Source organism: Gossypium arboreum, chromosome 7 (genome assembly GCF_025698485.1).
Source record: "Gossypium arboreum isolate Shixiya-1 chromosome 7, ASM2569848v2, whole genome shotgun sequence".
NCBI classification, from domain to species: Eukaryota; Viridiplantae; Streptophyta; class Magnoliopsida; order Malvales; family Malvaceae; genus Gossypium; species Gossypium arboreum.
Genome location: NC_069076.1, coordinates 13,130,379 through 13,146,839, shown reverse-complemented (window position 1 = coordinate 13,146,839; position 16,461 = coordinate 13,130,379). Strand labels below are relative to the sequence as shown.

Genomic DNA, 16,461 nt, shown 5'->3' with positions numbered 1-16,461 from the left:
GCTAGGCATCATCAGATAAAAATACATCGTCCAACCAAAGAAAGTAAACATCCTTAGCAAACGTAAATAATGTGTCAAATATTATCAATCTCAAATGGACTTGTAATTGTCCAAAGCAAACTAAGGATTAAAACATAACTATTAAAAGTAAAAGGAACCTAGAGAAGTTCAGTGATGCATATCTCAAGGGTTAATAATACTAGAAAATTTCAAACTCTTCTCCACTTCCTTCTTAAATTACCGAACTTTAATATTCAGAGATATTGATAAAAACACATTCACTTCTTGTTGATTAATAACTTGAGAGCGATAAAGTTAATTAGTTTTTGGAATTCCTTTTAACAAGTTATCAAACATTTTGATAATTTATGAAATTCCATATGGATTCATAACAAGAGTCAAGAAAGACATAGCTTGACTCATATTGTCAACTGCACTACATAAATTTTTTATTTTGTTAAGTAATCATGCAACCCCTCCAATTTATTTTTGAGGATTTTTAATTTTAAAATGAGATCCAACCTCAATAGATTTCCTTTTTTGATGTAATTGTTAAGGCTCATATTGAAATTCATTAGTGTGATTCATTCCATCTTAGCCACATCTTACTTGTCTTGTCATATGAATATCATTAATTGCATTTTCATCTTTTATTTTCTTCAGGTGTCTCATTAATATTAGAGAGTGTATCCGAAATATACTGTTCAAAATCAAAATGAAAAAAGAAAAAAAAAAAGGAGATGAAGAACTTACCTTGAACCGTGGATTAGCTTGGAAGTAGAGATGTCAAAGTAAATGGCAATAATGACGTTTGGCTTTATGGCTGAGTGAATTGAAAGTGCAAAGCTATACGCTTGTAACTATTAATAAGGTTTAAAATGTAAATGTATTGAAAAATCACTTTTATTTTTTTGGGCTTGGATTAAAAAAATCATTTATCATTTTTTTTATTTAAAAGGATGGTTTGGATTGAAATACCCTAGACCATAACATAAACATTAATTATTCATTTCATTCGATTTTTTATAAAATAATCTGAAATTTTTATTAATTGAAAAACATTCACTTTTTTTTATTATACACGTAAATGACCTGAAATGAATAATAAAATTTAGTGGATTTAAAGAGATTGACACCACTACATGCCACGTCAACAAATCATTAGCTGCTAGAATTAAAAAAATTAAATTTTTGGGTGAGCCAATCTATTTGGCGTGATTTGTATAAATACTACTTTAATACTAGTATTTCTAAATATTTCGGGGGCCAAAAAATAAATAGTAGTGGTGGAGCCAAATACATTAGTGACACCACCTTTATTATGTTAATATCTTTTTAAGTGGTTTTTATTTTAATTATAAAACTAAAATTATTATTTTATTTGGTGGAGCCATAGAAAATGGTGTGACCACCATGTTGTCATTTTTTGAGTTTTTGTTTAAATTATTTTTAATAAAAATAAATTTTATTTTGATAGAACTATTCTTTTTGGCGTAATCAAAGGACTATATATACCTCAATGGCAATTCAGTCTAAGGTGAATATTTTTTTTTTAATTTTATTAAGTTAGAGGATGAAAGAGAGGGAGATCATGATTGTTTTTTTATTTCATTTTTATGTTTTTGTCTTTCTGTTTATTTAGAAAATTTTATAATTTGAAGGTATGTTTTAATTAACGATAATTTGGCGGAGCTTTGGCAAAAATAAATTTAATAGTCCTTTTCGGGAGTGTAGATCTGATTCTTTAATTTCATATGCGCTGAAAATTTTAAGTCAAAATAGGGGTCTCAGTTGCTAGTGATTTATTTGATAACATGTTCAAATTGATTATGTAAGTCTTTTCGTTGTCTGTGGTAGGACGATAACGAGTTTAAATTGGTTTTGTAGCTAATGAGTGAATTATTTGGGATTCTCTGGGTCATCGAGATGTTTAAAAGTCTATTGGAATCACAAATCGAACCGCATGGGTGAGATTATCAATATCAGCAGTGTCCGAGCTGCAAAATATTAACACCGAAAAACTTGCTCGGTCGACTTACTCATGTTGCAATTAAACATGGTATTTTTTAATTTGTAAGACAAAATACTATTGGTCTTGAACAAAATCAAAATAATAGTTTTTTCATTTAGCTCCACCACTATTATTTATTTTTTGGCTCCCAAAATATTTAGAAATATTAATATTAGAGTGATATTTATACGACTTACGCCAAATAAACTGACTCTATTAAAAAAATAATAATTTTAACTCTCAGTGATTGGCTGGCATGAGAAATAGGTGACCTTAATTTATTATTATTGTTTTTTTTACTCCAACAACTTTTATTATTAATTTTAGCTAATGAGTCGTTTTTATAATTAATAAAAAAATTTGGAGTTATTTTTATATAAAAAACGATTTCATTCCCTCCTTTAACCTTTTTTAGTTTCAAAATTTGTGTTAAATTTCTGCAAAACTCATTATCCGTTCCAAAATATTGCAATGCCAACAGCCACTGCTACCCTTTCTGTATCTTTCGCTCCTTCCAAGAAACCTCACTTAAGCTTCTGCCCTTTTGGCGCCACCTCCATCACCCTCACCAATTTCACTTCTCCTCCCATCCGCAGACCCATGACGACCTCCGCCGTTTCCATCGAGAAAGAAACTGTAATCTCCGAGAGGCCCCACACTTTCCTCCGTCAAACCGACGGCGAAGATAACGGGTCCATCAGGTCGCGCTTCCAGAGTATGATACTGGAGATGCAGGAAAGCGTGTGCGGCGCCCTGGAGGCTCTCGACGGAGCCGGGAAGTTCAAGGAGGACGCTTGGACCACGCCCGGAGGAGGTGGAGGAATTAGCAGAGTGTTGCAAGATGGTGCTGTTTTTGAAAAAGCTGGTGTTAATATCTCTGTTGTTTATGGAGTTATGCCTCCTGAAGCCTATCGAGCTGCCAAGGCTTCTGCTGCCGATCAGAAGCCCGGTCCCGTTCCCTTTTTCGCCGCTGGCATCAGCTCCGTAATTCATCAGTTATCGCTATTTCTTTCAAAGGAGAAAATGCGGATACTTGCTATCGTTTTGGTAACTTTTTTTTTTTTTGTGGCAGGTTTTGCATCCGAAGAATCCGTTTGTGTGACATCCCAAAATTGACCCTAGTCGGGATGTGGTTTCGGGACCACAAAACTGAGGCATAAAAATAATTTATAATTTATTTTGATGCCTATAATATGTGTTAATTCATGTGTGACATTTTTGATGTTTCGATTTAGAGTTATAAATGTGAATTTCACTAGAAAGGGCCTAGTAGTAAACATTGAAAGTATGATGGGGAAATGTGGGATGACTAGTTGATAATGCATGCAAAAATAAGGATTTGCATGTCAAATTTCCCCTTAACATGAAGTGGCCGGCCATGACAAGGAATCATGGGCTAAACATGTCATGAAACATGTTTTGTTGGTGCACTAGGAGAAACAATAAACAAATGAGTATGGGTAATAAAGAAAGAAAAAAAAATGTGTGTGTGTGAGTGAAACCCCCCTTGCCGTGCATTGTGGAAGAGAAAAGAAAAATTTTGTTCATCCATTTTCTCTTCTTTGGCCGAAAATACTAAGGAAAAGGGAGGATTTTTGCTTCATGCTTGGTTTAGAAGAGAACTAGAAGGAGATTTGGCTATACTTGCATCAAGATTAAGGTATGTTTGAGGTTGTGTCATGAGATTCATGCTTGTTTTGGTTGCTAACTTGATGTGCATGTTAGCCATGGTTCAAATCCTTGTTATGCCATGGAAATGGTATTTGGCCAAGGTGGATTTTGTGTTAATGCCATTGCATGTTAAATATGAAGCTTGTTAATGGTGTATGTGATGGGGGATTGATGGCTCTTGGACTTTCTTTTTAGTATTTTTGAGTGAGACATTAAGTTCTTTGCTTAATCATGACCAAAATGATGGTGTTGTGATGTATTCGGTCATGGTATATCCACAAGTATGATTCATGCATGTTGCATGGTAGGTAAGATTTGAGCTTTGAATATGTGTTTGCACATGATGAATTGGTATGACATATATACTATTTCAAGGTATATATTTGCTTGGGATGATGTTTTCGGTTATGTAGTACATGAGAGATGTGTATTGAGCTACAATATGTAATGCGTTAGTTAGTAAAATGCATGCTGTTTTTGTGTGGTATTAAGTGCATAATCGGCCTCAACATGGGCATGCATATTCGGCCACATGAGGGAAATTGGTGTGCATGCATTCGGTTAGAGGCAAGCATATTGATGCCTATTCTTGGCTTAGAAAATTCGCTAAGAGGAATACTAACTAAGGTGTTGAGTTCGATTCATGATTTTGTACATATGCGACTTTGATGCCTAATGAGTAGATATTTATATATTGGCTAGGCATCTTGAATTCCTCTTCCGATGCTCAAATGATAAAACCAATTTATTTGTTAAATTTAGCTCAAGAAGCTAGAGGTGGAGAATCAAGCAAAGGCAAAGGAAAGATAATCGAGTAGTCGATTGGAAATCGTTTCATCCAATATAAGGTAAGTCATAAAGCATATATTTGGCATTGATTTAAATGATCATAATATATATATGCAATTGTGTTTAATGAATTGATGTGTAAGTGGAAATGTGTGTATGGAATGATGCCATTGTTGAATGTATAAAGGTAGTAAAATGCATAACGTATTGGTCTTGGCACTAAGTGTGCGGGTATAAATGGACACGGTGACAAGATTGGCACTAAGTGTGCGGATTTAAAATTTGTACAGCACTAAGTGTGCGAATTTGATTATATAGCACTATGTGTGCGAGCTGATTATATAGCACTAAGTGTGCGGACTTATTATATGCTTTTGCATCACTATTGGCACTGAGTGTGCGATATTATCGAGTTGATCACGGACAGCGGATCGGGTAAGTACCTCGAGCTCATGATGAATAGAAAATACGTCCATGCTTGGGGTTGAATTGGTAAGCCTTAAATCTATGTGATGATTGAAATTGTATGGTTGTGCTGGAAAATGAGTTAATGTGTAAAAATGCTTGATTATCTTGTTGTGTAGAATATGAAATGTGGATGTATGAATTGGTGCGAGATTGGACCGAAAGGTTCGAGGTATTATGGTATGGATTCGATATGGACGAGTACCTAGTTTCATTTGTTGTACATGTAGTAGTAATTTTATCGATGGATTGACGAATGCTTATGACTTACTGAGTTGTAAACTCACTCGGTGTTTTCTTGTCACCCATTTTAGGTCACTTTGGGACTCGTCTTGTTGTGTGCTCGGAACCGTCGTTGAAGTCATCACACCGGCTGAAATCTTGTGGTATTACTTTTTTTTTGTTGTTGAAGAACATTTGGCATGTATAGGCTATTATATTTTGTCGATTTGTGGGATTGTAAACTTTAAGCCATGTGAAAATGGCCTATGTGGTCGTCGAGTGGGATGCTAGAACCTATAGCCACGAGTCTTAGAAACTCAAATTTTGTTAAGGTGGCCATAATTTGTGTCATGTATGATGGATGATTAAGGCCAAGGAAAAATTCATGAAATTGGCATAGTCTACTGCAGTAACTGTTGCGGACAGCAGCAGTGAGATGAGATTGAAAAATCACTAAAAATAGTATAAGTAGAATTAAATAGTGAGTAAATTATGGAACTGATCCTTGATGAATCTATTTTTATATGGACGAAACGAAACGACCATATGAGCAGTATACTGGGAGATATTAAAGTTCTCGTGAGACAGGGCCAGAACGATTTCTGGGTCCCCTGTCGTGACTTTGAAAATTTACCATAAATTATCCAGAAAGAATTAGGAGTCATGCCTTATATGTACAGATTCCATTTTGAGTCTAGTTTCATTAGAAACAAACGGCACCAGTATTAAAGCCCTGTACAGAAAGATATTCAAGTTGTAACGCGCGGAGGTCAGAGCAGTCGATCCCTGTAACATGGGTGACTTTAACTAATAAACTGTACCAATTGGCCCAACCAAAATTCTAAAAATAAATCCATGGATGGATATATGAGTCTAAATTCAGGAAAATTTACGAAACCAGTTTCCGAGTTTTGGAACTCGAGATATGATTTTTAAGGCGACGGTGACGCAGTTTTCCAGCCTGTCCAGAAATGCCAAATTGGTCGGTACTTTAAGAGGATTTGTCTCGTTAACCCTCGTGTCCGACACGGCGTCGGTCACGAGTTAGGGTGTTACAATTTTATTGGTATCAGAGCTATGGTTTAGTCGGTTCTAGGACTACCATAGCGCGTGTGAGTCTAGCTATACATGCCAAATTGATAGTGCTTAATAATGTGATGACTTGACGGTTGAAATTTTTGTTTTAATTAGCGATGGAACCGGGTAGAGAGACCCTTGGCGGATGACGTTGAAAGTGTAGCGGCTGCTCTGCGCAAGGGACACCGCTGTTGAGCCTCGGTCATCCGCGAATAATCAAAATGAAGGGGCGAAACAAGCCTTCTTCACTATGATGAATGAGTGGGTCGCGCAATATGCCCGAACCAACCCGGCTGTCCAACCATTCCCGAATTTAAACACTCCACCCCAAGAGCCCGCAATGCCTCCAGTTACTGATCCTGTGAGGCTGAGTAAACCACCTGTGGACTTGATTAGGAAGCGTGGGGCCGAGGAGTTCAAGGCCATAGTTACTGATGATGCCGAAAAGGCCGAGTTCTGGCTCGATAACACCATTAGAGTGTTAGATGAACTGTCATGCACCCCCGACGAATGTCTTAAGTGTGCTATATCCTTGTTGCGAGACTCAGCTTACTATTGGTGGAGGACTTTAATTTCCATAGTCCCAAATGAACGAGTTACTTGGGATTTCTTCCAATCCGAATTTCGAAAGAAATACATTAGTCAACGGTTCATCGATCGAGCGTAAGGAATTCTTGGAACTCAAGCAAGGCCGGATGATCAGATCTCGAATCTGAACATGAGTTCGTAAGACTTAGTCGGTATGCTCGGAGTGTGTGGCTGATGAGGTTGCGATGTGCAAAAGATTTGAAGAAGGATTGAATGAAGAGTTAAAGTTACTAGTGGGAATTTTGGAGATAAAGGAGTTCGTGACACTAGTCGAGCGAGCACTGCAAGGCGGAAGAACTTGGGAAGGAGAAGAAGAAGGCTGAATTTGAAGCAAGAGATTACCGTAAAAGATCGACGAGTAAAGCTCCGTTCTCGGCTACAAAGAGGTTCGTGGAGGACACCAGAAGTCGAGAACATGCGGGAATTTCCATTAGAACCCGACCAGCGACGGACTCGAGCTACTTGAGTTAGCTAGTGTGGGCAATAATCGTCAAGAGAGACCTGAATGCCCCCAATGTGGAAGACGACACCTAGGTGAATGTTGGGGTAAGTCATTAATAGGGCTGTTATGGATGCGGTTCAAGGACCACTTCATTAGGGATTGCACGGAGCTAGATGAGAAGAATAAGATGCAAGGTGCGAGATCTAGTGGGGGCGACGACTAGAGGTAGACCCCGAGGGTTTCGGGAGGTAGGGCGGTAATCGAGGGGAGCCACCGATCTACTGTTCGATCCGAGACCCGAGCTCTGCTAGAGCATATGCCATCCGCGCACGAGAGGAGGCATCCTCCCCGACGTTATCACCGGTACTTTTACTCTCTTTGATACTAGTGTGATTGCATTGATTGACCCGGCTCTACTCATTCATATGTATGTGAAACTTTAGCATCCAAGAAGACTCTACCGTTGAGTCTCTCGAGTTCGTAATTCGAGTGTCAAACCCTTTGGGTCAATACGTACTCGTTGATAAAGTGTGCAAGAGATGCCCCTAATAATTCGAGAATCGCTTTTCCTACCGATCGATGCTTTTACCATTTAATGAATTCGATGTTATTCTTGGTATGGATTGGTGACCGTACATGATGCGTTGGTGGATCGCAAAAGGAAAACCATTGATTTGAGGAGTACAAATAATGAGGTAGTCCGAGTCGAGTCTCTCGATTTAAAAGGAGCGCCAATGATGATATCTTCTATGACCGCTCGGAATGCGTGAAAAGGGTGTGAAACATACCTTGCGTATGTGTTTGGAAGTAAAGAGACGGAAAGAAACTCGAATCGGTACCGATGGTTTGTGAGTATTCGGATGTTTTTCCGAGGAGTTACCGGATTGCCACCGGTTCGAGAAGTGGAATTGCATCGGTTGTACCGGGTACTACGCCGATTTCAATAGCCCGTATCGTATGGCGTTAACGGAATTAAAGGAATTGAAGGTTCAATTGCAAGAACCGACGGATAGAGGTTTCGCTCGACCGAAGTTTTTCTCCATGGGGCGCTTTGTATTGTTTGTGAAGAAGAAGGACGGAACCATGAGGTTGTGCATCGACTATCGTCAACTCAATAAAGTGACGATAAAGAATAAATATCCATTGCCACGAATTGACGATTTGTTTGATCAATTAAAGGGAGCCTCGGTGTTTTCAAAGATAGATTTGAGGTCGGGTACTATCGGTTGAGGGTCCGAGAATCGGACATACCCAAAACCGCTTTTAGAGCGAGGTATGGTCACTACGAATTCTTGGTGATGCCGTTTGGGCTCACTAATGCCCTGCGGTGTTTATGGATTTAATGAATAGAATTTTCAGGCCATACTTGGATCGGTTCGTAGTTGTATTTATCGATGACATTCGGTCTATTCGAGATGATGGCGAGCATCTTGAACACCGAGGCTAGTGTTGCAAATCTTACGAGATAAGCGATATACGCAAAGTTCATAAATGTGAATTTTGGTTGAAAGAGGTTAGCTTTTTGGGGCACGTGGTGTCCGCATCGGTGTCGGTGGACCCGAACAAAATTCGCCATAGTCGATTGAAACCACCAAGGAATGTTACGAAGTTAGGAGCTTTTGGGGCTTGCGGTTATTACCGACGATTTGTAAAGGTTTCTCGACAATAGCCACGCCAATGACAAAGCTACTCCAAAAGGATGTTAAGTTTGAATGGACGGAGAAATGTCGAAAAGTTTCGATCAATCGAAAGCTTATTTGGTGAAGCCCCAATTCTAGTGCAACCCGAATCGGGCAAAGAGTTTGTCATTTATAGTGATGCATCCCTACTTGGGTTGGGTTGCGTATTGATGCAAGAAGGGCGAGTTGTGGCCTATGCGTCGAGGCAACTAAAGCCACATGAGAAAAATTATCCGACCCATGATCTCGAATTGGCTGCCATCGTATTCGCCTTAAAGATATGGCGACATTACTTATTTGGTGAGAAGTGCCATGTGTATTCGGATCACAAAAGTCTCAAATATTTGATGACCCAAAGAGACTTGAACTGCGACAAAGGCGATGGCTCGAGTTGTTAAAGGATTATGAGCTCGTCATTGATTATCACCGGGAAGGGCTAATGTGGTTGCGGATGCCTTAAGCCGAAATCACTATTTGCTTTATGGCGATGAATGTACACTTGTCTATTCTACCCGACAATGTGTTAGTAGCGAATTGAAGGCCAAACCATTGTTGGCTCATCAAATTCGGGAAGCTCGAAAGTTGATGAGGAGTTGCTTGCAAAACGGGTGAGTGTGTTCGAACAAGGAATCGAGTTTCAAATTGATGATGACGATTGTTTGAGGTTGAAGTCGTCTGTGTGTTCCAAAGAATTGAACTTATTTCGATAATTCTAAATGAAGCCCATTGTAGTCGAATGTCAATCCACCCGGGTAGTACTAAAATGTACAATGACCAAACGCCAATTTTGGTGGCCGGTATGAAACGAGACATTTCAATTTGTTTCAAGGTGTCGATATGTCAACAAGTGAAAGCGGAACATCAAGTGCCATCGGGATTACTTGACCGATCATGATACCCGAATGGAAATGGGATCGAGTCACAATGGACTTTGTATCCGGACCGCCATTGTCGGTGAGTAAGAAGGATGCGATTTGGGTCGTTGTCGATAGACTAACTAAGTCGGCTCACTTTATCCCCGCACGCACGGATTTTTCAATGGACAAATTAGCGGAATTGTCGTTTCTCGATTGTGAGATTACGGGTGCCTATTTCTATCGTGTCGGATAGAGACCCAAGATTTACGTCGCGATTTTGGAAGAAATTGCAAGATGCTTTGGGTACCAAGCGCATTTTAGCACCGCTTTTCATCCCCAAACCGATGGTCAATCCGAACGGATAATTCAAATACTCGAGGATATGTTGAGATGTTGCATCCTTGAGTTTAGTGGTTCATGGAACGGTATTTACCTTTGATTGAATTCGCCTACAACAATAGCTTTCAATCAAGCATTAAGATGGCGCCTTACGAGGCTTTATACGATCGTAAATGCCGTACCCCATTATTCGGATGAACTTAGTGAAGGTAAATTCTTGAGGTTGATTTGGTTAAGGATGCCGAGCAAAAGTTCGAGTAATTCGTGAAAGTTTGAAAGTCGCCGGATCGCCAAAAGTCGTATCGGATTTGAAAAGAAAAGATATTGAATATCGGGTTGGAGACAAGGTCTTTCTCAAAGTTTCACCTTGGAAGAAGGTGCTTAGATTTGGTCGTAAGGGCAAATTGAGTCCGAGGTTTATCGGGCCATATGAAGTATCCGAACGAGTTGGGCGATCGCATATCGATTAATTTTGCCCCCGAGCTCGAAAGGATTCACAACGTTTTCATGTCTCGATGCTTGACGATCTGTGTCCGATCCATCACACGTAATTGCTCCATCCGAGATTGAGATTCACCTAATTTGAGCTATGAAGAGGAACCGGTTCGCATTATGATGCGTGAAGTAAAGGAGTTACGCAATAAGAAAATCCCGTTAGTGAAGGTGTTATGGCATAAACACGAATTGAAGAAGCCACTTGGGAACTTGAGGACTCTATGAAAGAGCGATACCGAGCCTATTTACGGTAAGATTTTCGGGACGAAAATTTCTTAAGTGGGGAGAGTTGTGACATCCCAAAATTGACCCTAGTCGGGATGTGGTTTCGGGACCTAAAAGCGAGGCATAAAAATAATTTATAATTTATTTTGATGCCTATAATATGTGTTAATTCATGTGTGACATTTTTGATGTTTCGATTTAGAGTTATAAATGTGAATTTCACTAGAAAGGGCCTAGTAGTAAACATTGAAAGTATGATGGGGAAATGTGGGATGACTAGTTGATAATGCATGCAAAAATAAAGGATTTGCATGTCAAATTTCCCCTTAACATGAAGTGGCGGCCATGACAAGGAATCATGGGCTAAACATGTCATGAAACATGTTTTGTTGGTGCACTAGGAGAAACAATAAACAAATGAGTATGGGTAATAAAGAAAGAAAAAAAAAATGTGTGTGTGTGAGTGAAACCCCCCTTGCCGTGCATTGTGGAAGAGAAAAGAAAAATTTTGTTCATCCATTTTCTCTTCTTTGGCCGAAAATACTAAGGAAAAGGGAGGATTTTTGCTTCATGCTTGGTTTAGAAGAGAACTAGAAGGAGATTTGGCTATACTTGCATCAAGATTAAGGTATGTTTGAGGTTGTGTCATGAGATTCATGCTTGTTTTGGTTGCTAACTTGATGTGCATGTTAGCCATGGTTCAAATCCTTGTTATGCCATGGAAATGGTATTTGGCCAAGGTGGATTTTGTGTTAATGCCATTGCATGTTAAATATGAAGCTTGTTAATGGTGTATGTGATGGGGATTGATGGCTCTTGGACTTTCTTTTTAGTATTTTTGAGTGAGACATTAAGTTCTTTGCTTAATCATGACCAAAATGATGGTGTTGTGATGTATTCGGTCATGGTATATCCACAAGTATGATTCATGCATGTTGCATGGTAGGTAAGATTTGAGCTTTGAATATGTGTTTGCACATGATGAATTGGTATGACATATATACTATTTCAAGGTATATATTTGCTTGGGATGATGTTTTCGGTTATGTAGTACATGAGAGATGTGTATTGAGCTACAATATGTAATCGTTAGTTAGTAAAATGCATGCTGTTTTTGTGTGGTATTAAGTGCATAATCGGCCTCAACATGGGCATGCATATTCGCCACATGAGGGAAATTGGTGTGCATGCATTCGGTTAGAGGCAAGCATATTGATGCCTATTCTTGGCTTAGAAAATTCGCTAAGAGGAATACTAACTAAGGTGTTGAGTTCGATTCATGATTTTGTACATATGCGACTTTGATGCCTAATGAGTAGATATTTATATATTGGCTAGGCATCTTGAATTCCTCTTCCGATGCTCAAATGATAAAACCAATTTATTTGTTAAATTTAGCTCAAGAAGCTAGAGGTGGAGAATCAAGCAAAGGCAAAGGAAAGATAATCGAGTAGTCGATTGGAAATCGTTTCATCCAATATAAGGTAAGTCATAAAGCATATATTTGGCATTGATTTAAATGATCATAATATATATATGCAATTGTGTTTAATGAATTGATGTGTAAGTGGAAATGTGTGTATGGAATGATGCCATTGTTGAATGTATAAAGGTAGTAAAATGCATAACGTATTGGTCTTGGCACTAAGTGTGCGGGTATAAATGGACACGGTGACAAGATTGGCACTAAGTGTCTTGGATTTAAAATTTGTACAGCACTAAGTGTGCGAATTTGATTATATAGCACTATGTGTGCGAGCTGATTATATAGCACTAAGTGTGCGGACTTATTATATGCTTTTGCATCACTATTGGCACTGAGTGTGCGATATTATCGAGTTGATCACGGACAGCGGATCGGGTAAGTACCTCGAGCTCATGATGAATAGAAAATACGTCCATGCTTGGGGTTGAATTGGTAAGCCTTAAATCTATGTGATGATTGAAATTGTATGGTTGTGCTGGAAAATGAGTTAATGTGTAAAAATGCTTGATTATCTTGTTGTGTAGAATATGAAATGTGGATGTATGAATTGGTACGAGATTGGACCGAAAGGTTCGAGGTATTATGGTATGGATTCGATATGGACGAGTACCTAGTTTCATTTGTTGTACATGTAGTAGTAATTTTATCAGTGGATTGACGAATGCTTATGACTTACTGAGTTGTAAACTCACTCAGTGTTTTCTTGTCACCCATTTTAGGTCACTGGGACTCGTACTGTTGTGTGCTCGGAACCGTCGTTGAAGTCATCACACCGGCTGAAATCTTGTGGTATTACTTTTTTTTTGTTGTTGAAGAACATTTGGCATGTATAGGCTATTATATTTTGTCGATTTGTGGGATTGTAAACTTTAAGCCATGTGAAAATGGCCTATGTGGTCGTCGAGTGGGATGCTAGAACCTATAGCCACGAGTCTTAGAAACTCAAATTTTGTTAAGGTGGCCATAATTTGTGTCATGTATGATGGATGATTAAGGCCAAGGAAAAATTCATGAAATTGGCATAGTCTACTGCAGTAACTGTTGCGGACAGCAGCAGTGAGATGAGATTGAAAAATCACTAAAAATAGTATAAGTAGAATTAAATAGTGAGTAAATTATGGAACTGATCCTTGATGAATCTATTTTTATATGGACGAAACGAAACGACCATATGAGCAGTATACTGGGAGATATTAAAGTTCTCGTGAGACAGGGCCAGAACGATTTCTGGGTCCCCTGTCGTGACTTTGAAAATTTACCATAAATTATCCAGAAAGAATTAGGAGTCATGCCTTATATGTACAGATTCCATTTTGAGTCTAGTTTCATTAGAAACAAACGGCACCAGTATTAAAGCCCTGTACAGAAAGATATTCAAGTTGTAACGCGCGGAGGTCAGAGCAGTCGATCCCTGTAACATGGGTGACTTTAACTAATAAACTGTACCAATTGGCCCAACCAAAATTCTAAAAATAAATCCATGGATGGATATATGAGTCTAAATTCAGGGAAAATTTACGAAACCAGTTTCCGAGTTTTGGAACTCGAGATATGATTTTTAAGGCGACGGTGACGCAGTTTTCCAGCCTGTCCAGAAATGCCAAATTGGTCGGTACTTTAAGAGGATTTGTCTCGTTAACCCCTCGTGTCCGACACCGGCGTCGGTCACGAGTTAGGGGTGTTACAGTTTGCTCCTACATTGCATTTTAATTATAGGTATTTTGAGACTGATGCTCCGAAAGGTACTTACTTTATCGTCAATTATTTATTATTAAGTTCTTGAACAGTGAATATTGAAGTGGTAACTTTAGAACCCGGGTAGTTTTACAGTGTTACCTGATTTCAAGAACTAAGCTTCCGTTAGGTAGAGACTAGAGAGTCGTTATCTATCCCCATAATAATCTAACAAAAACAATGCATTTCTTCTTATTTGCAATTCAGTAGCAATGTATATTATGCTGTATGGTTTGCTTTGGTATGAGTTGCATTAGGCATTTTGAGCTTTGAAGTTAAGTGGTTTAAGCTTAGGTGGTAACCTCTCTTGAAAATGTGCAGATACTCCTGGAGCACCTAGACAATGGTGGTTTGGTGGTGGAACTGATTTGACTCCAGCTTACATCTTTGAGGAGGATGTCAAGCACTTCCATTCAGTAAGTTGGATTTTTCTTCTTTCCATGGTTTTGTGGCAATTTTTTGTATATTATACTAACCCGTAATAAAGCTTGAGAATCTGCTTTTTGCATGATTCAAATACCAAGGAGCTTACGTAGTTAAATTAATTCAAATACTGATACTTTAAGAAAATAGAAAACCAACATGAAGAAATTCAAGTATTTGAGCAAAACCTTCATATTTCAATATCTTACAAATATCATATAGCAGATTTTGTTCTAAGCACATAGATTAAATTCTATAAGAGCAGCAACCTCTGTTCCTTTTACATATTCGTATTAGACGGATAGATACACTGGAGATTAATGTTTCTACTGCCAGTGCATTGCACATCTCAGCCTTATAGAAAACTGCAAAATTCTATAACTATGCTATGTCTGTATGTGCAGAACATTGATTTAAGTCTTGTAGACTTTGAAAATGAAATGTTTTGCTGAATGTTTGTTTGCTAATGTTGGCATTCTTTTCTAGGTACAAAAAAGGGCTTGTGATAAATTTGATCCATCCTTTTATCCTCGGTTCAAAAAATGGTGTGATGACTACTTTTTCATTAAGGTATGATCTTGCCACAATTTTTTTGGGGTATTTTGTTAGTTTCTATTTATTTCCCTGAGTTTTAGAATATGTGTATAGCATTTGAATTAACAAATGGGCAGATAATCACTTTCTCAAAATGTACATCTTTTAAACGGTTTTCTAGAGTAGGATGGAGGCGGTGCTATTCGGGGTGGAAACTTTGTAATTTTTAGTAACATCAGTAGCCTTCGTGGTGATCATATATGTTCTAAAACCTTTCTTTTGATAGAAACATATTCTCTTGTTGCATATTCTCATAATATTACCTGTTTTCCCATTCAATTATGGATTAAAATTTTAAATTCATGTTTACTTTTAATTTTTATGCAGCATCGAGGTAAGAGACGAGGGCTTGGAGGAATATTTTTTGATGATCTAAATGATTATGATCAAGAAATGCTTCTTTCATTTGCCACTGGTAATTCCTCATGACTGAGTTAACTGTTGGATGTTAGCTATTCCAGGGGATTTGCTGTTTTTCTCTGCATCATGTTTCTATTTGATCTGCAGAATGTGCGGATTCTGTGGTTCCTGCATACATACCCATCCTAGAAAAAAGGAAGGATACACCATTTAATGAGAGCCAAAAGGCATGGCAACAGCTTCGGAGTGGCCGCTATGTAGAATTCAACTTGGTTTTGGATTGAGCTATAACTAAACTAGAGAGATTCACATCTAAGATTTCTCCAAACCAGATCCTTATAATTTTGATTTGTTAATGAAAGGTCTATGATCGAGGTACAACATTTGGACTGAAGACAGGAGGTCGAATTGAAAGTATTCTTGTGTCTCTTCCTTTAACTGCACGATGGGAATATGATCATGTAAGCTTTATTTACCTATTTCCATCTTCCCGTCCAAGTAAACTTTGTTACACATTTCGTGAAAATGTTTGTGGTGATATATTACCAAGGAGCTATAACTGATTATGAGAGGCCTATTTCTTGCTTGACAAGCAGAAACCAGAAGAGGGAAGTGAAGAGTGGAAATTGTTAGATGCCTGCATGAATCCTAAGGATTGGATCTGATCCTTATGCATCAACCCCAAGGTATGTCTGATATTGGTTGAGTTTCTTTGTATAATTTTGACGTTTCCTTTTCATTCCCATATTTTCAGTTCCTCCCCCTCGCCCGCCAATTCTCTGTCCTATCTCTTTTTCTATAAGGGGGTCTTTTTCCTGTGGCAGAAGTTGTAGTTATCTTGGTGGTTCTATAACATTAAGGTGATAGGGGGACTCTTATTATAAACCATGTGAATGTGATCCGATACTTCTTCCTATAATACACATTGTCTAGATGCTACAAATTGCTAACAATATTTTGAATCTGTTGACATCCGTGTTTAATTAAGGAGTTTTCTAGAGATG

The 16,461-nt window shown here is 38.3% G+C and overlaps 1 protein-coding gene and 1 long non-coding RNA gene across 2 annotated transcripts; both read left to right on the top strand.

Moving 5' to 3' along the window:
- The first annotated feature begins 2,530 nt into the window (after window positions 1-2,530).
- Window positions 2,531-16,122, top strand: LOC108474011 (oxygen-dependent coproporphyrinogen-III oxidase, chloroplastic-like). Its single transcript, XM_053031275.1, has 9 exons — window positions 2,531-2,995; window positions 3,084-3,107; window positions 14,034-14,088; window positions 14,402-14,496; window positions 14,990-15,073; window positions 15,425-15,512; window positions 15,605-15,729; window positions 15,820-15,918; window positions 16,054-16,122. The coding sequence occupies exons 1-9, from the start codon at window positions 2,612-2,614 to the stop codon at window positions 16,120-16,122; spliced, it is 1,023 nt and encodes a 340-aa protein (XP_052887235.1). The 5' UTR covers window positions 2,531-2,611.
- LOC128295583 (uncharacterized) lies at window positions 12,229-13,362 on the top strand. The gene is made up of 2 exons (XR_008286112.1): window positions 12,229-12,344; window positions 13,066-13,362. It is a non-coding gene; the product is annotated as an uncharacterized LOC128295583 (long non-coding RNA).
- Window positions 16,123-16,461: the final 339 nt, after the last annotated feature.

Bases quoted from the DNA above. Each gene is read 5' to 3' on its own strand.
- LOC108474011 (XM_053031275.1), top strand. From the start codon at position 2,612: ATGACGACCTCCGCCGTTTCCATCGAGAAAGAAACTGTAATCTCCGAG. The intron at 3,108-14,033 runs GTGTGACATCCC...GGGGTGTTACAG, and splicing joins TGCATCCGAAGAATCCGTTT to TTTGCTCCTACATTGCATTT. The intron at 15,919-16,053 runs GTAAGCTTTATT...CTTGACAAGCAG, and splicing joins CACGATGGGAATATGATCAT to AAACCAGAAGAGGGAAGTGA.